Source organism: Staurois parvus, unplaced genomic scaffold (assembly GCF_062004578.1).
Source record: "Staurois parvus isolate SC_StPar_1 unplaced genomic scaffold, SC_StPar_1.0 ptg000347l, whole genome shotgun sequence".
NCBI classification, from domain to species: Eukaryota; Metazoa; Chordata; class Amphibia; order Anura; family Ranidae; genus Staurois; species Staurois parvus.
In genome coordinates, this window is record NW_028318143.1 from 4,929,698 (window position 1) to 4,954,731 (window position 25,034).

General features: G+C 41.4%; 1 protein-coding gene across 3 annotated transcripts in view; it reads left to right on the forward strand.

Annotated features, from left to right (window-relative positions):
• PRKACB (protein kinase cAMP-activated catalytic subunit beta) overlaps positions 1–24,442 on the forward strand; it is a 139,188-nt gene extending 114,746 nt beyond the window's left edge. For all 3 annotated transcript variants that reach the window (XM_089684392.1, XM_089684391.1, XM_089684393.1), the window contains exons 5-10: positions 1,735–1,817; positions 4,288–4,414; positions 6,779–6,874; positions 12,892–13,014; positions 15,853–16,017; positions 21,667–24,442. In XM_089684392.1, the coding sequence (XP_089540518.1) occupies positions 1,735–1,817; positions 4,288–4,414; positions 6,779–6,874; positions 12,892–13,014; positions 15,853–16,017; positions 21,667–21,792 (720 nt within the window). In that variant the 3' untranslated portion in view covers positions 21,793–24,442. The remainder of the gene's footprint in view (positions 1–1,734; positions 1,818–4,287; positions 4,415–6,778; positions 6,875–12,891; positions 13,015–15,852; positions 16,018–21,666) is intronic.
• The last annotated feature ends 592 nt before the right edge of the window (positions 24,443–25,034 follow it).

Sequence of the window (25,034 nt, forward strand, 5' to 3'; positions counted from 1 at the left end):
CGCTCACCCCTTTAGCTGAAGAGCAGTGGCCAGGAGCGTACACATGCTGTGGCAGGGATCATACCCCCTGTCACACCCACCAAACACTACCCATTCTAGTGACTGGGGCCCGCATCGCAACCGCCCCACAACTGTGCACAAACCATGCTTTTGGACGGTTGCACAATATTGAGTGGCCCATGATTGCAACTGCAAATTTCTTTTTTAACCCCTTGACGCCAGTGCCTCCTGGCTCTTTAAGGGGTTTGTAATGCCAGGAGGTGGGGTGGGGTTTAGGGTCATGTGACCGCCAGCTGTCAGAGGTCACATGAACAGAAAGGTCCTGATCGCAAGTAGTGATCAGGACCTGTCCATGAAGTGCTGTTAAATGTGCCAGGAGCACGCAGTGCACATGTTCTTACTTACTTTTGGTGAGCAAATATGTGGCTGCTCGGCGTCAAGGCCCAGCCGCTGAGAGGCTGCATATTTGTGTACTGTCAGCGTGAACCAGTTAAGCTGTAAGGGCTAGTTTGCACTTGCGGGTGGGGGGGTAAAACCACACAAGCCAATTTTCACCTGTCACACCCACCACACGTGACCAAATCAAGTGCTCTAGGCCTCGTTGCATTCACCTCGCAACTGTGCATAAAGCACATTGTTGCGGGGTGATAGTTCAGGCACTTAGGAGGTGATGCAACTATCAAATGCTCTCTGCAGAGTGATCTGAATGCAGATTGCTTTTCAAAGACCAAAGCAAGTGTAAATGAGGCCTAAAAGTGATATGCCACCTCGATCACTTTTACATAACAGCAGCACAGTAGCTAAATGGTTAGCACACTTCCGCCTGGCAGTACTAGGGTCATTGGTTCAAATCCCAGCCACGGCACCTCCTGCCTGGAGTTTGCATGTTCTCCCTGTGCCTGCGTGGGTTTCCTCCGGGTACTCCGGTTTCCTCCCACATTCCAAAGACATGCTGGTAGGTTAATTGGATCCTGTCTAAATTGGCCCTAGTATATGATTGTGAGTTAGGGACCTTAGATTGTACACCCGTTGAGGGTTAGGAACTGATGTAAATGTACAATATATATGTAAAGCACTGCGTAAATTGACAGCACTATACAAGTACCTGTAATAATAAATAGCAGCCAACAGCCGGCTCATCAAAACTGCAGCCATACATTGTTTTAAATGCTTCACTTTCTGTTTGCACACTTGACATGATATATAGGCTAAATTGAATGCATGAACCCAACAGGTTGAGCTTTGCACAAGCTCTGATCACTGATGACTCTTCCTGACAAATCTTGTACTGCAAATAAAGTTTTGAATTTTTTTTCCCCTTGTGTGGCTGTCATACCCCAAGCTGGCCATGTTTAGGGTATTTTCTGTGACCCCTTCTGCATGTCAGAATGCAGAGGTACTAGAAATGATCTGCACAGGGCTTAACTGGTATGACCAGAGCACAGAGGTGATTAAACTGATGTGCCAGGGTTTTTTTTTTCTTTTAACTAAAGCTGAAGAGTGCAAAATTGACTATAACTGTGCCTAGAAACCAATCGGCTTCCAGGTTTTATTGTCAAAGCATGATCGAACAAGTTGAAATTAGAAGCTGATTGGCTACCATGCACAGTTGCACCAGATTCAAATTATTTCAGTTTTAGTAAATCTCCTGCCTTGTCTGAGGTTGGTAGACTGTGCTTCTTGAGAATTGGTGCAACTTCTCAAGACCAACTAATGCTTCTTTGTTTTGTCCAGGACAATTCAAATTTATACATGGTAATGGAATATGTGCCCGGGGGTGAAATGTTCTCACATCTAAGAAGAATCGGCAGGTTCAGGTCAGTACTACACCTTGTACTTGAATGTGTATGACAGACACTTGCCATCCTATGATAACTGGACAGGACACTGCTGATCTCATTTCTTTTATTATTATTATACAGTATTTATAAAGCGCCAATGGTTCGCTCAGCGCTGTACATTACAAAGGGGGACAGAACATGTGACAGAACAATACCAATACAATGCAAAACATGAGGGGATTGAGGGCCCTGCTCTTTCGAGCTTACAATCTAGGAGGGAGGGGATAGTGGCACAGGAGGAGATAGCTGTGGGGGATGGAGTGGTAGGAAGAGTGGAGGAGGTCGGCAGGTTAGCAGGGGGTGGGGTAGGCTTCCCTAAAGAGGTGGGTTTTCAGGGTGCGCCTAAAGGAGAGGAGAGTAGGTGATAATCTGATGGGTTGGGGCAGGGAGTTCCAGAGGATGGGTGACACCCTTTAGGGCTTATATCGATGGGCTTATGGCTTGTCGGTGACATTAGATTTCAAATTTGCATTTGACCTCCTTCTGACCTGCTTCAAGCAGGTTTTGCATTTCCATAGACTTGTTTTGAAATGCAAAACCCACTCAAAGTATGAAAAAAAAACCCATTGACATAGGCCCAATGACTCACGGGGTACACATATTAAAGTGTCAGGTCTTATGGCTTGCATATATATGCATGAATCATTTTAAAATGCATAATACATGTCAGTTCCTTGTGCTGTGTCTTATCTTATGACATGCATACAGATATATATGAATCAAATTGTATGATGCATAAAACATAAAACCTATTGGGTTTCTTGCAGTATTGTCCTTCACTGGACTGGGTCTCTAGATATTACCCAATATGGGCTACTAGGGATCATTGAGACTTAGTGGTTTTGAAGGCTGAAAGTCTTTTGCCTTCATGCATTCTATGCATGAAGGTAAAAAACCTTCAGTGTGCAGCTCCCCCCTCAGCCCCCCAATACTTACTGTACCCGAGTCTGATCGCGATCCAGCGCTGTGCATGAGGGCCTTGATTCTTTTGGTCTCTCTTTCCTCATTGGCTAAGGCACAGCAGCAGCTATTGGCTCTTGCTGCTTTCAATCAGAGCCAGTGAGGAGGGAATGGTGGACAGGGCCGAGCCACCCTCTGTATGTCATACTGTACCCATATTAATTTTTTTGTATTTTTTTGAGACAGATAAAGCTTTATTTTGGTGGTATTTATTCACCACTGGAATTTTTATTTTTTTTGCTATGTAAATGAAAAAGTCCCAAAATTTTGCAAATAAATAATATTGCATCATAAATCTTGGCCAGAATTTATTCCGTTATCTTTTTAGTAAAAAAAAAAATAACCCAAATTAGTTTATAACCAAAAATTATAATTTTTAAACATTTTTTTTTACATTTTAATTTTTTATATTTTTTTTTTGTTTTGTTTTTTTACATACTGTCACCCTAGCAGTACAGTGTCACCATATTTACACTGATTGCTTTTACACCCATAAAGGTTGTAAAATAAATAATTTCTCCTTCTCTCTGGCTGCATTCTTGCAGCCATTGAGAACTACTGTGTGAGCTGTGATTGGTCACAGCTTGTCGCATGGTACAAGGCTGTTGTGAATAGCCTTGTACCATGTGACCTCTGTGATCATTCACAGATTTCACACGTAGTAAGCAATGATGTCACAAGTGACATCTTGCTTACTACTCTGGATGTGATCACTGATTGGCCAATCAGTGATCACATGATCGGGACATCGCACAGAGGTCCCGTCTGACGATTGGTGTTCCACTGTGTCCGGAGGACACAGCAGGCACCGGATTGCGGTGCTGCGCGCTCCCAGGGAGCACGCACAAGCAGGGGGCGGGGAGGCCATTTATAAACGGCCACCCGACCCTGCACTGCCAATTCAGTTTTAACCACCTCCCGTCCGGCCGTTGTATATAAACGGTTGGACAGGAGGTGGTTAAAGCTGAATTCAGCCAGGCACCTAGTATTTTAGGAATGAGACCACTGTCAACCCCATATTTCTCATCACAGGTAGTTTAAATGTATTTGCTCAGCAGGTTTTATTGAAGTAATCATGCTTGCAATGCACTTCAGTAAAGAGTTGGCAGCTTGATATTTTTTTTTTTTCCAGTGTACATTGAGCTGAATGTTGCCATATGTTAATGGCAGTGCTGTACGAGAAGCCTGTGTTCAGGGCTGGTGTGAGCAGACTGGCTGTTTTCCATGGGTCTCCTGTGCTTGTCTTTGTCATGTGACCTGTCACATGGCCAGTAAAAATATTACGGCTGGTTTTTCAGGCTTTTCTGTTGTCAGTTGAACTACACATGCCCATTCCTCTGGATTTTGTAGTTGTCTGTCCACCCATGATGTACTCTCAGCTACCAGTGACAGACATTAGAATGTTATGAAGTTTTAAAGTGTCCCATGAATGTTATTTACTGCATATGTTACTGTATGTTTATTGAGCACTGTGATTTCTTTGCAGTGAGCCCCACGCACGGTTCTATGCAGCTCAGATAGTTTTAACATTCGAGTACCTCCATTCGCTAGACCTCATCTACAGAGATCTCAAACCAGAAAATCTTTTAATCGACCAACAAGGATATATTCAGGTAAGGGAATGATTTCATGTGTAGTTGACACCCAACATTTTATTCCTGGTGGTTCATTACTCCAGACAGTTAAAAATAAAAAGAAGTTGCTCTTTTGTGTTGAGCTCCATGTTGAGCTGCTAGAGACACTACCAGAAGTGTTTGAATGCCAAAAGAATGACAGAGGCTGCAGTGCTGGAACGGATGGGAGGTAGGAAATATGGGCCATCAGAGAGGTAAGTATATGTGCATCTCAATAAATTAGAATATCATCAAAAAGTTAATTTATTTCCGGAATTCAATTCAAAAAGTGAAACTCATATATAGATTCATTACACAAAGTGATATATTTCAAGCATATATTTAATTTTGATAATTATGGCTTACAGCTAGTGAAAACCCAACAGAAAATTAGAATATTGTGAATGTTCAATATTGTAGACTTGTGGTGTCACACTCTAATCCGCTAATTAACACCAGTAAAGGTTTCCTGAGCCTTTACATGGTCTCTCAGTCTGGTTCAGTAGGTTACACAACCATGGGGAAGACTGCTGACTTGACAGTTGTCTTTTGACTCTTTTTACCAAACCGTATCACGTTAAGTGTACTTTTGTAAAGAGGGGAGGTAGTTCTGTATACTAGCTCAGTAAGCAGCAGAGCAGGTGCTCCACACTGAACCAATGTAACTGTAGAAATCGCCATACCTAAACTTCAGTTTTAACCTTTTCATAGGGATCCCATCTTTCCTTTTAGTAGGTTATATCATAATATGTAGATACATGCATATCGGTTTTCTTTGACAATTGTCTATAACAGCCATTCTCAATCAGGGTTCTGTGGAACCCTGGGGTTCCTCCAGAGGTGGCTAGGGGCACCTTGAGCAAGCTGTGGTTAACTGACCTCCCATGTCATGGTGCCTGCATAGTTTTTAGGTCCAGCACAACTTGACAGAGCCAGCGCGACATGACTCTTTAAGGGTGACATTCTGACCCCAACTGTATGCTGGGAGTTCTTCCCAGTGACCACCAATGGACCAATCTTAGTAAGGGGTTCGATGAAACCTGAGAAGTTTCCTTTGGGTAAAAAGGTTGAGCGAGGCTGATCTTTACCATGTGTAGGTTAACCCCTCATGTCTAAGGGTAAAACAAATTCTAATGCCTAAGCACAATTTTGCAACTTTGACGTGTTCGTAAAATCGTACACCTCATCACAACTACTTTGTACATCCAGGTGAATTATTCCTTTTTTACAGGACAAATTGAGCTTTAATTTGTTGGTGAATGGTAATGGATATCTACTGATATTTATTTTATTTATTTATTTTTTAATCAACGTAAAACTGGCCCAAAATGGTGAAAAAAAAAAATTGGCTGTATATTTCTTGTTACTACCATTACCTACCACCAAAGAACAACCCAAAAGGAGACAGGGATGAAATGTTTCGCATGGGTGGGCTTCACAATGACTAATCAGAGTGATCAATTGACCCGGAATCGGGAGTTCCGGGCCCCAATCGTTGGTGCAGGACCCGGGGCTCACAATGAGACCCCAGTGTCTGTGCTGGGAGCACGCCGCGGCGCGCTCCCGGCACAGAGGGAGATACGCAAATATGCGGCCCCGCAACATAATGCCCAGTGCCGTAAGACCGCATATTTGTGTAAGATCGGCGTCAAGGGGTTAAAATATTCACATACTGATGTTTGTAAGCTTAACATTTAACAAAATTGCTTAATGGAAAAACAATCACAGTGGACCTAGTATGAGATCTAATTTATGGTAAGTGCTAAGTAGTGTTTAAGTATAACACTTCCAGGTATTTATTACCTCGCAGAGACTATAGCACTCCATTTGACAATGCTTTTTTTTTCTGCCTCTTTCCAGAAAGACAGAGCCATCTCTGCTCAAGCATTATCCAGGATCATTACCTACTGCTTAGATGGAGAATCGTGGCTCAGAAATGGCAGTTGTGTAAATCCACTGCAAGTGCAGTTCTTATCTGTGTTTGCAAATGTCGAACACAGATCAGCCCCTGCTGCAGCCTCACACTTTTACAAAGTTACCATGTACAGTCTAATCACTGAAGCAAGGAGAATTAGGGAATGCTTCTTCCTGACTGCAGTCCAGTCATTTTTCTGGAGGTCAAAGACGGCTTTTTAATAAAAGATGGGACCTTTTTTTTAATATGCTGTAGCTGTATATTGCCACATCAGGAATGTATTCAAAGCCTTGTAAAATTGCTGAAAGGTCCACTTTTTATAGTGAAAAGCTCAGAGTAGTTGACTTATTAAAATTATAATTTTGTGGCTACCTGCAGCTTTCCCATGATTCTGCTTCCAGGTTTCCCATTTAAAAGAATGACATTTAGGTTTGTTTTTTTTTTTTCAGGTCACAGACTTTGGGTTTGCCAAGAGAGTAAAGGGAAGAACTTGGACGTTATGTGGGACCCCAGAGTACCTGGCACCAGAAATCATTTTGAGCAAGGTTAGTGAGCTCTTTACCAAGTTAGCTTGCTTTTCTAGTCTGAACAGGTGTAAAATATCAATGTGATTGTATTACTCTGCTCCAGATCACTGGTTTTCAAATATCACATGTTTGATTTCATTAGATACATGGTCTCTGATACAGAAGACAAAATTAATACACATTACACTCAAAACCTAATGCTTTATTCCCAACTTCTTCGGCATTTAAAGACTAACTCTAAGGCAAACTATTTTTTTTAGCTGAGTCCTCATATAGGTGAGATTTACCTTACTTCCTCTGTTACTACTGTATTGTATTTAAAGGATAAGTTCACCTTTGGAACATGTTACATGTTCCACCTATTTTCTTAGGGTGGAACATGTAACATGTTCCCATAGCTGCAGCCACGCCAGCCGCCCCCATTCATTCCCTCCCCCCTCGGACAGATAGTACAGGGAGAAGTTCCCCCGTACTATCTGTCAGATTTAAAAATAGCGCGGCCGTGCAGGGCTCCACCCACACGATCGTGTCACTCATTCAGTGTTCTGTGAATGAGTGCCTAAAAGTCCTGCCAGCCTGAGCAGCTGTGGGTTTGTAGTTTTCAGTGAACTACCACGGCGATGTGGAACGCTGTGGTAGTTCATTGAAGCTTCCTGTCAGAATATCTGCTTGCTCATACGTCCTGTACAGCAAGCAGAAATTCTGACAGGTCTGCAGGAGACCTGCAGGCATCAGTGGTCTACTGATTGCTGGTGTAATGCTTTACAGGCTCCTTTGGACAAATATAATAAATGCACATTTGTTTTACCTGCAAAAAAATATCCATTTATTTTGTCCAAAAGGCAAACTTATCCTTTAAGGGGAGTTTTCCCAGTGGGGTCACAGATCCAGTGTTTGTGTCCCTGTTGAGCAGAGGTAATGGAAGGATCTACAAAGCTGTTCTGGTGACAGTTTTAAATTTTGGTTTTACCCATCCTTTTGTCTCAGTAAGAGTGGCCATCAGGACATTTAGGGTGAACCTTCAGCCCCAATTCTAAATAAAAGTTGGGACGCTGTATAAAAACAATGCAATGACTTACCATATTTTATTCACAATTGAAAACATATCAAATGTTTAAACTGAGAAAATGTACCTTTTAAGAAATAAGGTAATTTTGAAATTGATGACAGCAATACATCTCAACGTCTGGGACACTCTAAATGTCTGGGAAAGGAGGAGAGAGGTTGCTGGATTTTTAGGAGTGGAGTGTTGTCCCATTTTTGCCTGATACAGGATTCGAACTGCTCAACTGTCCTGGGTCGTCTGTCATCATTTTTTATTTTTTTTTTAAATATGCCAAATGTTTTCAATTGGTGACAGTTTTGGCCTGCAAGTAGGATGTTTAGGCACCCAGACTCTTCTTTTACTAAGCCATGTTGTCATAGATGCAGTATGTGGTTTAGCATTGTCCTTCTGGAATATGCAAGGTCTTCCCTGAAAAAAGATGATGTATGGATGGGAGCATATGCTGTTCTTAAACCTGGATATATCTTTCAGTATTGATGGTACCTTTCCAGATGTGCAGGCTTCCCATTCCATGCGCTCTAATGCACCCTCATATCATCAAAGATGCAGGTTTTTTAATTGAGTGCTGATTTCCCTCTCCTACTTATTTTGGAGGAAGCCGTGTCCATGCTTTCCTGAAAGAATGTAAAATTTCAATTTGTCTGACCACGGAAACTTTTCCACTTTGCAACAGACCATTTTAAATGAGCTTTGGCCCAGAATAGGTGGTGGCATTACTGGATCATGTTCAGCGATGATGACTTCTTTGCTTGATAGAACTTTAACTTTTTGAATGGCACGGTGAACTGTGTTCCCAGACATTGATTTTTTTTTGGAAGTATTCCTGAGCCCATGCACTAGTGTCCAGCACAGAATTATGCCCGTTTTTATTGCAGTGCCATCTGAGGGCCCGAAGATCACGGGCATCCAGTATTGCGTTTCAGCCTTGACCCTTGCACACAGAGATTTCTCAGGAATCTCGGAAACGTTTGATGATATTATGTACTATAGATGATATATTTAAAGTCCTTGCATTTTACATTGAAGAACATTATTCTGAAATTGTTCAATAATTTTTAGATGCAACTTTTCACAGACTGATAATCTTTACTACTGAGAAACTCAGACTCTCTAAGATGCTTTTTTTTTTTATACCGTCAAGTTACTGACATGTTGCCATTTAACCTAGTTACAAAATGTTCTTCCAGCTCTTCCTTGTTAGTACAACTTTCTTTGCCAACTTTATGTTGCCCTGTCCCAACTTTTTTGAGACATGTTGATGCTATCAGTTTTAAAATTACCTTTTTTTTTTTCTTAAAATGGTACATTTCTCAGTTTAAAGATTTGATGCTATTGTGAACAAAATCTGGGTTTATGACATTTTGCAAAGAATTGCATTCTGTTTTTATGTAGATTTTACACAGTGTCCCAACTTTTTTGATATTGGGGTTGTACCTGTGGGGACAGACATAAAACTCTGACAGTGTACCTAACCCTTCCCTTCTCCATTTGAAACTAAAACAAATTTGATCTGGAGCTGGGCATTCATTTTTTTTTCATGTTACACATTGTCCGCATTATACTTAGCAGTAGTAGAAGTCTCAGTAGAATTGATATAAACACATTAGTGTTTGGTAAAGTCTTACCATTGGTTTGTTTACTGAAGCAGCTCAAGCGTCCTTTAATTAGCTTGCCCCCCCCCCCCCCCCCTTCAGTTGTCTGCCTCTGAGGACTGCTACATAAGAACAGCAGTCTCTCTACAGCAGTGGTGGGCAACCTTTTTTTTCAACTGAGCCAAATCTCGCCAAAACCACGATTGAAATTTATTTTGAGAGCCACATTTTTAAAACTGAAAATACATCTCCCATATAGTAATTCATCCCCCATATAGTAATTCATCCCCCATATAGTAATTCATCCCCCATATAGCAATTCATCCCCCATAGCAATTCATCCCCCATATAGTAATTCATCCCCCATAGTAATTCATCCCCCATATAGTAATTCATCCCCCATATAGTAATTCATCCCCCATATAGTAATTCATCCCCCATATAGTAATTCATCCCCCATAGTAATTCATCCCCCATATAGTAATTCATCCCCCATATAGTAATTCATCCCCCATATAGTAATTCATCCCCCATATAGTAATTCATCCCCCATATAGTAATTCATCCCCCATATAGTAATTCGTCTCCCCCATATAGTAATTCGTCCCCCCCATATAGTAAGTCCCCCCCATATAGTAAGTCCCCCCCATATAGTAAGTCCCCCCCATATAGTAAGTCCCCCCCATATAGTAAGTCCCCCCCATATAGTAAGTCCCCCCCATATAGTAAGTCCCCCCCATATAGTAAGTCCCCCCCATATAGTAAGTCCCCCCCATATAGTAAGTCCCCCCCCATATAGTAAGTCCCCCCCCATATAGTAAGTCCCCCCCCATATAGTAAGTCCCCCCCCATATAGTAAGTCCCCCCCCATATAGTAAGTCCCCCCCCATATAGTAAGTCCCCCCCCATATAGTAAGTCCCCCCCCATATAGTAATTCATCCCCCATATAGTAAGTCCCCCCTGTGTCAATTCACTTACCTTTGCTCTGCGCGTTCCTCTCGCCGTGCTTCCCGCGCCGTTCTGGTCTTCAGGGCGGACTGTGAGAGGAGAGGAGTTCGTCAGGCTGCCCCGCCTACATCCTGACAGCTGCAGAGTCCTGACTTTTGGGGCGGCCGCCCGAGAGGAGGGAGGGGAGCGGGCGGCCGCCCGAGAGGAGGGAGGGGAGCGGGCGGCCGTCCGAGAGGAGGGAGGGGAGGGGAGGTGAGGGGGCGGCCGCCCGGCACACGCCCGTCCGAGAGGAGGGAGGGGAGCGGGCGCCCGGCACACAGAAGAGCCGCATTTAAGCTTGTAAAGAGCCGCATGTGGCTCGCGAGCCGCGGCTTGCCGACCACTGCTCTACAGCAATGCTAGAAGCTCTCTGCTGAGTTAATAACAGCTCTCAAATTAGCAGGGAGCATGAACATTGCCGATTGGAGAGCTGTAGGCCTAACTTTTGAATGATTTAGGGGTGCTAATAAATAAACCAATAGTAAAGCTATTACCTTTTACCTGCACCTTAAATGTGTTCATATCTTAACAGTAATCACAGGGTAGAGTAGACTCCTTCAGGAACTAGTTCTAGCCAGCTCAGTTGATTGTTTCAAAAAAGCTGGATGCATTCCTAAATGCACAGAATATAACTATTAACATTTATAAGTAATAATGCCAGAGATTGTTGGACTATCCAGTTGCCTCAGGCGATCAGGAAACAATTTTCCCCCTGGTTGATCAGTTTGGTCTATGATTTGAGAGCTTTTGCCTTTCTCTAGATCAACTCGGGGTTTGGGGTTCTGTTTATGCAGGTTTTCTATTTATCTACTTATTCTTTTTTTCTATTGGTTGAACGTGTGCTGCATTTGTGTATTTATTTATTTATTTATTTTTTTCAAACGGACTAACCATCTGACAGTGTCATTTTCAGTGTATTTTCACTGAGACCTGAAATGGGCTTTTAAATTTATACCTTGCCTGAAAACGACAAAAACAATTCATCACATTTCCTACTGTAAAGTAAATTTAAAACTGATCACCCCCACCCTATTTTATCAAAATTCACAGCAACCTCTATGCATGCGGATGTGAAATCATAATACACTTATATATAATTTATATACATATATATATATATATATATATATATATATATATATATATATATATATATATATATATATTTTTTTTTTTTATTTTTTTTTTTTTTATTTTACTTGCCTTTTTTTGCATCTAATTCCTTATTCCACTGAAGGCACAAGGTGACCTAGCCCCGGCTGCACAGATGCCTCTGGAAATTCACTAGGGCCTTCAGGTACTCTAACCATTTGAAGATCAAGCCTTTTCTGGCACTTTTTGTTTTTCTAGAAAATTTAATAGAATCCCCAAACATTATATCATATATATATATAGATATATATAGATATATATAGATATATATATAGATGTTACTCAGAGTAAATAGATACCAAACATTACACGCTTTCAAATTACTGCCCATGATCTGATGTTAATGGTGATACCTCACATTTCTGGGACAGTTGCTGGTTTTTTTTTTTACACTAACCCTACATCCCTCCTTTGCCCTCAAAGCATTTGATCGCACCAAGGTCTGTGGTTTTCATTTTAAAAAAATGGCATCATTTAAATCCGTGTAAACCAGAAGTGGTGTAAGATCATCACTTCTGGGTTACTATATCATAGAGGTGAACAAAGCCGATGAGCTGGGAGCTCCCAGTAAAGCCGCGTGAATAAACATGGTCACTTTTTGGGAATTCTTGGGAGCTGGCTGAAAAAACTGCATCAGGCTTGTTTTAACCACTTGTTCTAGGCTGTTTATAAATGGCCTTTGGAATGCAAGTCGTGAAGCAGTGGTATGACCATGGTAGGGCCTATAGTGTTTGAATGTAATGATAATGTCTTTAAAGAGACTCTGTCCCATTTTTAAAACATTGCAAGTAAAGAGCAGAGATTTAAAATGCTTTCTCTTCTGTGCTGGCCTAGCTCTTTCTCTTGCCATCACCTTACATTCGCTTTTCTATAGTCACTGGTAAGAAGCAAATGGGGGAACAATACAAGAGTGTCACTTGAGCGCCAGCCATAAGTCTTCTGGGGTTACTTACATTACATCCAAGATGGTGATGGCCAACAGCACTTTCAGGACTTTTAGATGTCGTCTACTCAAGGGAGGCTTTTACCAGTAAATAACATGCATAGCGTTTTAAATGCATGTATGATTTTTTTGGGAAGATTTTGTTGACAAGAATGATCAGTATACCAAGCATTCATACTCTATAGCTGGCACCTCCAGTGATGTGATGTCATTATCTTTCTCAGTCAACACCACGTATTGCTGTAGACACTATAGAATGGGTTTTTATTGTATAACAATTCTCTTTCTTTTTAGGGCTATAACAAAGCAGTCGATTGGTGGGCATTAGGTGTTTTAATCTATGAAATGGCAGCTGGTTATCCTCCATTTTTTGCCGATCAGCCCATACAAATATATGAAAAAATTGTTTCAGGAAAGGTAAGTCCACATGTAGTAGAAAGATTCCGTTTTGTTTACCCCTGATGCTGCACTGGACATTGTTTTTACATAAATAGTGAAAAAAACTGCCCAGAAAGTGATAAAACAAAATGCTGCCACTTTAAAAATATTGATTATAACACATGAATAATCAAAAAGTTTTCAGGTAGTGAATAATTTATACATGAAAAAATAAAATAAAAAACATATAAAAATTGTAAGAAAAAATTAAAAATAAATAAAATTTTATCCCCTCCTTGCATGTTAATATGGTCTTTGGATATTTACAGAGCTTGCAAGGATAAGCAGACCTGCCATTGTACCAGTGACACTTGGTACTTAAAATTATTATTTTTTTTTTTTAATTGCCCTGAAAATTGTATTTATTTTCAAATGTGTAATTCAACGTATAGGTTACACATATGGGAAATAGAACAACAGTATTATGATCATGTAATCAACAACTGTATGATGGGACACAATAGCTTTGCATTGAAATACATGTACATATGATTGTGGGGCTGAACAGTGTCAGGTTTTATACTTAACTTTTCTGCTCACCTTTCATATCAGAGAGACTGAATGAAGTACATTTAACTATCCTCATTTTCATTTAAAGGATAAGTTCACTTTTGATAACATGTTACACCCATATTCAGGGTGTAACATGTTATGATCAGACCAACCCCTGCTTTGACAGCTAGTGGGGGATCTTCTCCTCACTCACTAGTTTTAAAAAATTTTAAAAGCGTGGCTGTGCAGGGCTTCGCCCACCCGACTTGGTCACTCATTCACTTTTGTTTGAGAATGAGTAACTACAAGTCCCAGCAACCTTAGCTCTGTGGTAGTTCATTGATTCTTCCTGTCAGTATATCTGCTTGCCTGTACATCCCATACGGGCAAACGGATTCACTGACACATCTGTAGGAGACCTGCATGGCGATTGCTGGTGCAGTGGTTTACAGGCTTCTCCAATGAAAAATAATAAATGCATATTTTTTGTTACCGGCAAAAAAAAAATGTGCATTTATAGTTTTGTTTTTTTTTGTCTAAAGGTGATCCTTTAAGAAATGTCTGTTTTTGTGGGCAACCTTTTTTCTCATAAATTAGTGTGAGTAGGTGAGTGCATGATTTATTATCTCTTGCCACGTAGGAATTTTTAAAGGATCTGAGGATTTCCACTAAATGGCTATAACCTTTCTAGCATAGAAGAATAAAGGATGCATAAGGCATTTTTTAGCTGGTGGGCAAGCGATAATCCTCCAGGTACCCAAAGTCTGGCCATACACGAGTCATTTTCTTCAACCTTCCACTGAGCTGTTGTATTTTGACATCAGGGAAATTTCCCCACCATCAGAATACACTCATCGGCATTGCTGACTATACCTGGCGGCGGTGATCAAAAGAAATTCCAACAGGCTGATTGTACATAAATTGATTGATCAATACCCATAGCCCATACATGTGTCCAGGAGTGGCTGGATTACAAATGTTCAATAGATTGAAACAAGTGGCAGAGAAATCTGATTTCGGACCAAAAGGCTCTTTTATATAAAGATTTGATAAACTGGGTTTTTTGGGGGATTTTTTGTTATGGAGAAGAGACAAGACTGCTCCTCCATAAAGTATGGTGAGTGAGCATTGACCTCCGAGGACAAAGCAGTGTGTTACTTGCTGAATCACCAGGTAAAATTGAAGCCTGGAAAAAAAAAAAAAATTAAAAAAACCCATGCAACATGTATCCTGGACAATTCTTCTGGCAGTTGTGGTTGCAATCTTTGTTGCTCTACCTGACCTTTGCTTGGTATCAAGAGATCCCCGAACCTTCCACTTTTTAATTAATGATTGAACAGTACTAACTGGCATATTCAAGGCTTTGGATATCTTTTTATATCCTTTTCCATATTTATAAAGTTCCATCAGATCGTTACACAGGTCTTTTGACAGTTCTTTTCTGCTCCCGTGGCTCAGTATCTAGCCTGCTCAGTGCATCCACGTGAGGGCTAGCAAACTCACTGACAATTTATACACAGGCGCTAATTGCAATTTAAAAAGTCACAGATGTGGAAAATTAACCTTTAATTGCCATTTTAACTTGTGTGTGCCACCTTGTTCGTTTGTACCAAGACCAGACATTCCACGGTATGTAAACTTTTGATCAGGGCCATTTGGATGATTTCTGTTATTATTTTAAAAGTAGCCAAACTACTATGTCATGTTAAATTACTTCATATGATCACTATCCTTAAAGTTTTTTTGACATGATCGGTCATATTTTCAATATGAATGCCAACATTTCTGCCAGTATATGCAAACTTTTTAGCACAACTGTACATTTTTCAGAATTCTCTTAAAGTGGTTGTAAATGCAGAAGATTTTTCATCTTCATGATGTGCACAAGAGCCGAGGCTCTCTCCTCTCTTACTACCCATTGGCTTAGATGCAGTAGCAGGAGCCATTGGCTCTTGCTGCTGTCAGTCACAGCCATTGAGGAGGTGGTGGGCCAAGTCCTGCTCTGTGTGTCTTATAGATATACAGGGGCGAGCACACACGGGTGCCCCCCACAGCAAGCAGCTTGCTGTGGGGGCACTCAGCGGGAGGGGTAGCACCAGGGGAGGACCTGAGAAGCGGAGGATCAGGGATGGTGTGTGCAGAACCATTTCAGGTAAACAGAACGTGTGTGTTTCAAAGAGCTACAATCTGAACACTTAGTATCAGTTTAAGGCTTGTGTTTTTCATGGAAAAATCACACGTCCATGGTATAACATTTCTTCCCGTTCTAGTAAATGATTGAGGTCCATGCAGCTAACACAGGATGTCTTTGTTGTCCCTGCCCAGGTACGGTTTCCATCCCATTTCAGTTCAGATCTTAAAGACTTACTAAGGAACTTGCTGCAGGTAGACCTGACTAAAAGATATGGCAATCTGAAGAACGGGGTTAACGACATTAAGAACCACAAGTGGTTTGCCACTACAGATTGGATCGCCATTTACCAGAGAAAGGTAAATTACTGTGTAGATTGTGGCTTTTTAATTGCCTTTTATGGTATTTTATAATGTGGACTTTTTACAGTTTTTTTGTTCTAAAATGGAAAGAATAGTCACTCGCAGCAGCCAATCAGAATACATCTTCCACTGAACTGACTGACTGCTATTAATTACGGTCTAAAAAGCCGCTGTCAGTTTTTTGGTTTTTCTTCTGCTTTTTCCTGTTGGAGAGATTTTCCATTACTTCCTGTCCTGGAGGTAAGGGGAAGCCTCTTCAAAGTGAAGAACAGGCATCCTCATTTCTTAACCATTTTTGTACTGGTGACAGCTCATGATTCTGGATCTTTCCTTGCTATCAGTCCTGGAGACAATGGTCACCAGGTCTAATAAAGTAAATCTCCCTAAAGCTGGCCATACGTTATACAATTTTCATGTTCAATTTAGATTTACCTTCAACTATGTAGTGCAAGGGCCTGTCTGATTGCATGCAAATTGAAAGTGTTTAGGTTTGACCTTCTATTATATAGTTTTGGTAAATCTAAAAGAAAATTGTATAATGTATGGCCTACCTAATAGACACAGACAGGGTACTATCCCCTTACCACTTCACCCTTTAAATCAGGGGTCTCCAAACTGTGGCCCGCAGGCCAGATGTGGCCCTTTGGTTGCTTTTATCCAGCCCTTTGAAAACTCCTCTAATACGAGGCACTATCCCTTCCACTTACACCAAGGATGTGGTGCTATTCCCCCCCAGACACCAAGGATGGGGTGCCATTCCCCCCCCACTGACACCAAGGATGGGGTGCTATTCCCCCCCCCCCCCCGACTGACACCAAGGATGGGGCGCCATTCCCCCCCACTGACACCAAGGATGGGGCGCCATTCCCCCCCACTGACACCAAGGATGGGGCGCCATTCCCCCCCACTGACACCAAGGATGGGGCGCCATTCCCCCCCACTGACACCAAGGATGGGGCGCCATTCCCCCCCACTGACACCAAGGATGGGGCGCCATTCCCCCCCACTGACACCAAGGATGGGGCGCCATTCCCCCCCACTGACACCAAGGATGGGGCGCCATTCCCCCCCACTGACACCAAGGATGGGGCGCCATTCCCCCCCCCCACTGACACCAAGGATGGGGCGCCATTCCCCCCCCCCCCCACTGACACCAAGGATGGGGCGCCATTCCCCCCCCCCACTGACACCAAGGATGGGGCGCCATTCCCCCCCCCCCACTGACACCAAGGATGGGGCGCCATTTCCCCCCACTGACACCAAGGATGGGGCGCCATTTCCCCCCACTGACACCAAGGATGGGGCGCTACTCCCCCCCCCCCCCCTGACACCAAGGATGGGGCGCTATTCCCCCCCCCACTGACACCAAGGATCTGGCCCTTTGGGCATGCCGCTGATACAAGGCACTATCCCTTCCACAGACACCCAAGGCGGGGCACTATTCCTCCCACTGACACCAATTATGTAAAAAAAAATTACGAAAATCGAATCCCAATCACGTCACCACCTGCCTGGAGTTTGCATGTTCTCCCTGTACCTGCGTGGGTTTCCTCCGGGTACTCCGGTTTCCTCCCACACTCCAAAGACATGCTGGTAGGGTAATTGGATCCTGTCTAAATTGGCCCTAATATTGTATGAATGTGAGTTAGGGACCTTAGATTGTACACCCCTTGAGGGTTAGGGACTGATGTGAATGTAGTGAGTGTGTGTGTAAAGCGCTACGTAAATTGACAGCACTATACAAGTACCTGAAGTAAATAATGTGCTAGTATACGGTGCAGTGTGGCACATTATGGTTTAAACCACCCGGGGGCCAGTTTTTTTTTTTTTTTTTTTTCATATTTATTGGCTGATCTTTAAGCTTTGTTTTGTATTTTGTGCCTGTACCCACCTGCTCTGGCACCACATTAAGGAGGAAGTGTGTGTTCATAGAAGAACCATTGTGGTTATATAAGGAAAGTGCTTGTTTGTCTCTGTAAATGGTCTCAGCAGTGGCTGTTTGAAATCAGGCTGGGGATCAATTAGCGCAGACATGCAGCAATTAATGGATCTCCCCATTCTTTAGTGGGTGAACCTCCTCACTGAAACATAATTATCTCCTTCTAAATTTCTGTATGATCAGTTTTTTTCACTCTTACAAGGAATAAAATAAAAATATACAAAATTGTATGTTTACATATTGCAGAGGTTTTTATAACCTTTTTCACATGACTTTATATACATAGCTTACTGGTATATGTATGTGGTGGATTTTAGGGCTGGTTCACACTGGAAACAGTCTGGATGCATTTCTGCATGCGCGGTTTTGAACGTTACAGATTCACTTTCGATGCTGGTTTTTTATGCGTTCCAGCTGCTTTTTCCTGCTTTTTTGGGTCAGTTGGAGTCCAGTGCATATTTGATGCGGTTTACCGCATTCCAAAGGGGTTTTATTATGCGTTTTACCGCATTTTGGAGCAGTTTTGATGCGTTGTACCGTGTTCCAGTACAGTTCTGCTCAGGAAAAATGCAGCATGTTCTAGTTTTTTTTTTGTTTTTTTTTTGTTTTTTTTTTACTGGAACACACTGTAACTGCAAGCAATGATGTTGAACCATTCCATTGACAACCATTTAACCTACTTTGCATGTTTTGGATGCAGAAAAAAACGCACTGGAACGCATGTGGTGTGAACCAGCCCTAAATGTAAGAAGTCCATGCATTTTTTTTCTTGGCTTTCAGCCTCTTGTTCTCTTCCTCCTTGACACTATCTCACTTGAGCTGCCGTAAAGCACTGTTACGTCTCCTGCACACCACATCTTGAAAAAACTCAGTACAGCTGCTTTTTTGGGGGGGAGGGGGTGTTCTGTTTTGTGGGGTTTTTTTTGTTTGTTTTTTGTTTTGTTTTTAACTGCTCTAAAATGCAGCCTGTTTACAACGTGTTAGTACGCACATGGAATGTATTATACACACAAATGCAGAATTTGAAATTGCCTCCAGAAATGCTGTTGCTCAGACATCAGTACCACATGCAAGAGGCCTTAGGGCTCATTTACACTTGCAGCTGGGAGGCAGTAAAAAAAAAAACGTTGATGGGAGATTCTCCTTATAGTCAGATGGAAGTACTTTCCAGGGCTGGTGCACAAGAGGTACGAATGCTCTCTGAGTGTATGATCTTGCTTACCTGTGTCTGCCAGATGCCTTTTTGTACATTTTCACATGCAGCATGGCTTTACATTTATTTTGAAGAACCCTAATCAGGTCATCTGAAGATAGTCTGCAGTCAACTTTGAATACACAGTGATTGTACTTTTACTGAGTTGTTTTTTTCTCCTATACCTGTGAACTAACCGCTGCTGTCCCTGAAGTCACTGCATCCTGGTGACCAGAGAATGACACTTGTTGATACTGTGGAGTATTGATACCGGACAGATTATTTTTGATCATCTGACAATGTATGACCAGAAGTACAGGCGGTACCCAGGTTACAAGCATCCAACTTACATGCGACTCATACTTGATAACAGAGGCAGCGTGACGTCACGCTGGTCCCGGAAACCACCAGGCAGCCATCTTTCTGCTTATCACATGCTGCCAGCTACTGTCTGGCGGACCTGTCAGTAATCCCACATCACTGCATGGCCAGTTAACCCTTCACTATGCTACCCAAAAGGCAAAAATTACTTTTTGGCTGGAGTTGCAATTAAAATGTACCTGTTTCAACTTGCATACAAATTCAACTTAACAAACCTACAGAGCCTATCTTGTTTGAAACCCGGGGACTGCTTGTATGTGGAATGATTGAGTTCGGGTGTTTCCAGAGAATGGCACTGTTAATGCTACAGCATTCAAAGACGATTTTAGATGATTGTGCACTTCAAAACTTGTGACAACAGTTTGTGGAAAGGTCCTGTTCTGCTCTTGCATAACTGTGCCCCTATATACAAAGCCAGCTTAGTATAGAAATGGTTTAATACGTTTGGTGTGGAGGAACTTGAGTGGCCCTCACAAAGCCCTGATTTCAAGTTTACTGAACACCTTTGGGATGAATTGCAACATGATTGTAAACCAGATCTTCTTGACCACCATCATGGTGCACCTAACCGCCCAATTCTTTTTTGGATGAATGGAATCAAGTTGCCACAGAAGAGTGGAAGCTTTTATAGCTGTAAAGTCTGTATTATATTCCATGATTCCTAGATTGTAAGCTCCAAGGAGCAGGGCCCTCCTATCCCTCTTGTATTGAACTGTATTGTTGCTGTATTGTCTCCCGTTATATTGTAAAGCGCTGAGCAAACTTTTGGCGCCATATAAATCCTGTATAATAATAATAATGATTTTTGAAAGGGTTTGTCCATCCAATTGATGTAGGTGTGATGGTCCAGTGTCCATAAACTCTTGGCCATATAGTGTATAATACCGACCTCACCGAAACCAAAGCAAAAAGATGTAATTATTTTGCAGTGTGTGTAGATGATTGCACTGCCTACAAATAAGCATAGTTGGCATAAGGCCCGGATATTAATAACATAAAGCGTTTCCTTCCTTTCTCAAGTTGTAAATGCTTCGTTTGGGCATGATGAACAAGGCCTAAGAACAAACAGCACACTTACCAGCTAGCCTGCAAAAAAACAAATTGACCCTATCTAACAATTCATGTTAAAAACGGAGAGTTTAGTTGCACGTTTGCAAATATATGTGAATGCCGCACTGCCTTGTCATGGCTCCTCTGTATACTGTGGTCCTAATTCTGTATTTGAGTCTTCATCATCACCAGTCATAAATTTAGGCCAAAATGTATTCTGCTACATGTCTTTGGTAAAAAAAAATAAAAAATAAAAAAAAATAAAACCCATAGGTGTAAATTAATTGGTTTACGTGAATGTTATAGCGTTTACAAATGGAAGTGTATATATGCTGGTCGTGTTTTTTTTGTTTGTTTTTTTTTAAGTTTTACTAGTAATGGCAGCAGTCAGCAACATTCTGACACTGAGGGGAACTGACTTGGTGTCACTGAGATCCCCAGTGACACCAATACAGTCATCAGTGATAATAAACAGCACTGACACTGTAATAATGGCACTGGGCAGGAAGGGGTTATGTGGGGCAATCAAAGGGTTAACTGTGTGCTGTGTGCCATTTTACTAAGTGTGCTGTGTTAGTGCTTCACTGTAAGCCCACTGCTTTTGCATGGCTGTACAATGCACAGCCATGCAAAGCAGTGTGCAGGAGCTGACTGGGGAGAGAACTGTTTTGTTTACAAACAGTTCTCTCGCCCCTCCCCCCTCATCAGAGATGTTCTGCAATCGCCGAGCCACCTACCCAGAAATGCAAAATCACTTATGATTTTGCGCACAACTGCTGCCCTGTAGCAGTATTTTTTGTTTTTTTTTTTTGTGTTTTGGAGACTTACTACCGCTTTAAGAGCAGGTATGCCTGGAGGGGAGCCCACTCCTCCTTAAAGGCGTAGGGGCACACTGGACACCGAACAAGTGTACAATTGCAGCTTGAAGGCCTCCAGTGTGTCCCCATGCCAAATTCAGCGAAAGCTTGTTCGCTGGGTCATCCTTCCACCGTCTCAGTTAATTTTACTTTACTGTTGTCTCATTTAAGAACGATGTGCCTGTGTGTTTTTTCCTTTACCAATGTCTGTCTGCTTTCCCATTCAGGTTGAAGCTCCTTTCATACCAAAGTGCAGAGGGCCAGGAGACACCAGCAATTTCGACGACTATGAAGAGGAAGACATCCGTGTGTCCCTGACCGAAAAATGCGCAAAAGAGTTTGCTGACTTTTAGGATGTGCGTTTAGATTGACACGGCATCAGGGCTCACATTTTTGGGATCTTTGCACTCTGTTTTCAGATGGGGTGGAGCTGAGACCATCTTATGTCAAAACAGTTACCTAGTTCCTTCATTCCGCAAAGCTGACTGAAGTCTAGAGCGCCATCTTCCATGCGTGCAGTTTGCACCGACCCTAGTACCCCGGCACAACGACAAAAAAGCCTTGTTTGTGCTGTAACGCAGAATACTAGACCACTGATCTTGTGTTTCTTTTCTTTTCATTTTTTTTTTTTCTTCATTTTTTTTTCCCTCCATCCCGGTTCTGTTTTGCGTCTTGTATGTTTCCCAGCCACCTCGTCCTCCTCACCGTTTTTAAGTAGTATTTTACCCAACTTACACTCCCTTTTTATTTCTGATGTGTAATGAGTGTTTGTGTGTGACTGCGGGAGATGTTGCACTTAGTAAGGACTACAATGGATAATGTTGTTGCCTCCATTTTGTGCCACTTTGTAATGAATATATACATATATATATATAATTTTCCTGTCCATCCTCGTCTGAAGTTACAGGTTACCTTTCATCACAGCATTCAATTATAACATATTTTTTTATTTTGCGAAGCTAAACTTTGCGAGGGCCACTCATTTTTCATACATGGTCCTTGCTGGCAAACATGTCCATATAAAGAATGGCTTGTGTTGCACTGGAACCAATCGGCTTCTCCGTCTCCTATTTCTATGGCACATTAGAAAATTAAAGGAGAAATTGATTGGTGGATTGTCGAGGGCAACGCAGGTTGTTCTTTTCTCTGACACTTTTGGTTACGCTGTCAGATGTTTCACCTTCAGTGAGACTGACCAATGATGGGTTGAAGCTAAAGTGGATTGTGACATTCGATTAGCTAGACCTTGCCCTCCTCTCCTGCTGTATTTTGTCTATTGCCCACCCTTTTTTTGGGGGGGGGGGCAGGATCTGTTTGTTACATGACAAGGCGATGCAGCGTCTAGCAAACGTCACTGAGCAAAGACATCCAGCTGGTCTTGTCCTACATAGTGTTAAGTACTGACTTGCGTTACTGAAGTAAAACAAAAAGTAACGCTGTGTGGTAGCTCATAGCAACCAATCAGAAATCAGTTTTTATGTGCCCTACCCAGACTTAGTTGCCGGAAGTCTTTCGTATCTTGCTGCGAGCTACTTCACGCATTACTCTTCGCACTGGTATTTAATAAGGCCACTTGTGTGAAATTATGGGTTTTAATATTGCTCTGACTGCTCTCTTAAATAAAAGCTCTGGTCAGTATTTTTTTTTTTTAGGAAACCTAACCACAGTTAATAAATGTGACACTATTATGACTCCCTAACTTGTTCTGTTTTCAGAATTAAATTTTTTTTAACCTTAGCAAGAAAGGCTAATTAAAGCTAATTCTAGCAAAAAGAAGGAAAAGCTAAACAATAAACACAGGCTGCATTGTCATTTGCCATTGACCCCACCTTAGAGGTTGCTACTATGGTTTGTTCCAGTTTACTATATTAGTAAACGGAGAATGAGGTGCTGGCTAAGATACCTAAATCATGTAAGTGAATGAAGAGCTCCACCATTCTGTAATTTTCTGTCCCGCTATGGGCTCCTCGCACCGTGAGCCAGGGGGCCGCACCGGTAGCATTTGGGCCTAACCTCCCCAACTGCAATCTGACAGAATGGCTTGCCATTGGCATCGTCCAATTTTTTCCCTGTTTTTAATTCCTTCTGCAGCCAGTGTTTTGCTCTGTCCCTTCCACTTAGTTTTGTTACTTGTTTGTACACATCACATATATATATATATTTATCAGTGAACTGTCTTAAAACAGCACACTTGAAGCAGTCTCCAATAAATGTTAGTCATTTTCTGATCCATCTACATGCACAGATTTTTTTTTTTTTTTAATTATGGATCGATATTGATATATATAAAAAAAAATATATATATATATAGCCATCATATTGTGTGAATGCTGGGAGATTGAAGTCACTGACGTTACTTCCTTTTAACCTATTTAAAATGTGCCTGTAGACTACACACAGCTGTGGTTGCCATCTTGTGGGCGAAAGTCCCTTGACACTAAAGTGTTTCCCCCAAAATGGCAACTTTTACTTTTACCACTGGAAAGTTGGTAATGAATTGTTTGTGAATATTTCAGTAAACAAATTGGAGGTATCCTCAGATGTGTGTACAAGACAGGTTCATGTCGAGATGTTTTATTACCAATTTGGAGATATACAAGTCAGCAATCTGTGTATGTCCTCAGGTTGGCAAGAGGTTTTGTTTGGTTTTTTTCCTTTCTTTTTTTTTTTTTTTTTTTTTTTTTTTGCACAGCGGTGTAATAAGGAGGCCGAGGAGAACTTCAGTCTTTGTCCACACTTACTTACATGTGTGCAAGAAAAGTTTAAGATACTTTGCTGTAGCAAATTTTATGTAACAAAAAATATATATATACGTCACAATAAATTTAAACAAATTCTTTGTATGAAAAAAATGTATGAAAAATCTTTTGTATTTCATTTAGACTGAGGACATGCTGTTGTATGCTGGTTGTATGCGATCAATTATACAGTAACTTTGTTGTCGTTTATGAACTTAAAAAAAAAAAAAAAAAAAAAGATTTTAATAAATGCTGGAGATCACAATATTTTACTCTTCAATGCTGGAGGATGTAATGTGGAGGAGGGGAAGATCTGTTTTTTTGGCGGTTTTTTTCTAATAAGGGAGGTTTAGGATATTTTGATTTAAAGAACACCTGTAATGAGGGAAGTATGGGAATGGACATTGATGGACTCCTGTTGCTTTGTTGTTTAATCTAAATGCATATCAAGGCTAAACTCTTTTTTTTTTTTTTTTTTTTCTTTTTTTTTTTCCTTCATTTGTATAGAAAAATGGAGAGTTAGAACCTATGTTGGGATTTTACCACTATGTGACTCTGTTTGAGAGATTTACTCTACATTTCTGTCCTGTTGAAAGTGTTTTACCAGACAAGAAATCGACAACAAGGGCAGAATTTTTTTTTTTCTCTTTTAATAGAAAAGGGGAAGTCTAGATCTTCTGTCATATTTTTATTTCTCTCTGTGACCCAGTGGATTTTCAGAATAAAGTTTTAGTGAACAATTTCTAAAAAATGCCATTCAGATAATAAAACTATACAAGTGCATGAGTATAACATCGCAGTATAATGTAGACTGAGACCGTAATCCGGAATATATACTTCGACATCCACTGAGTAGG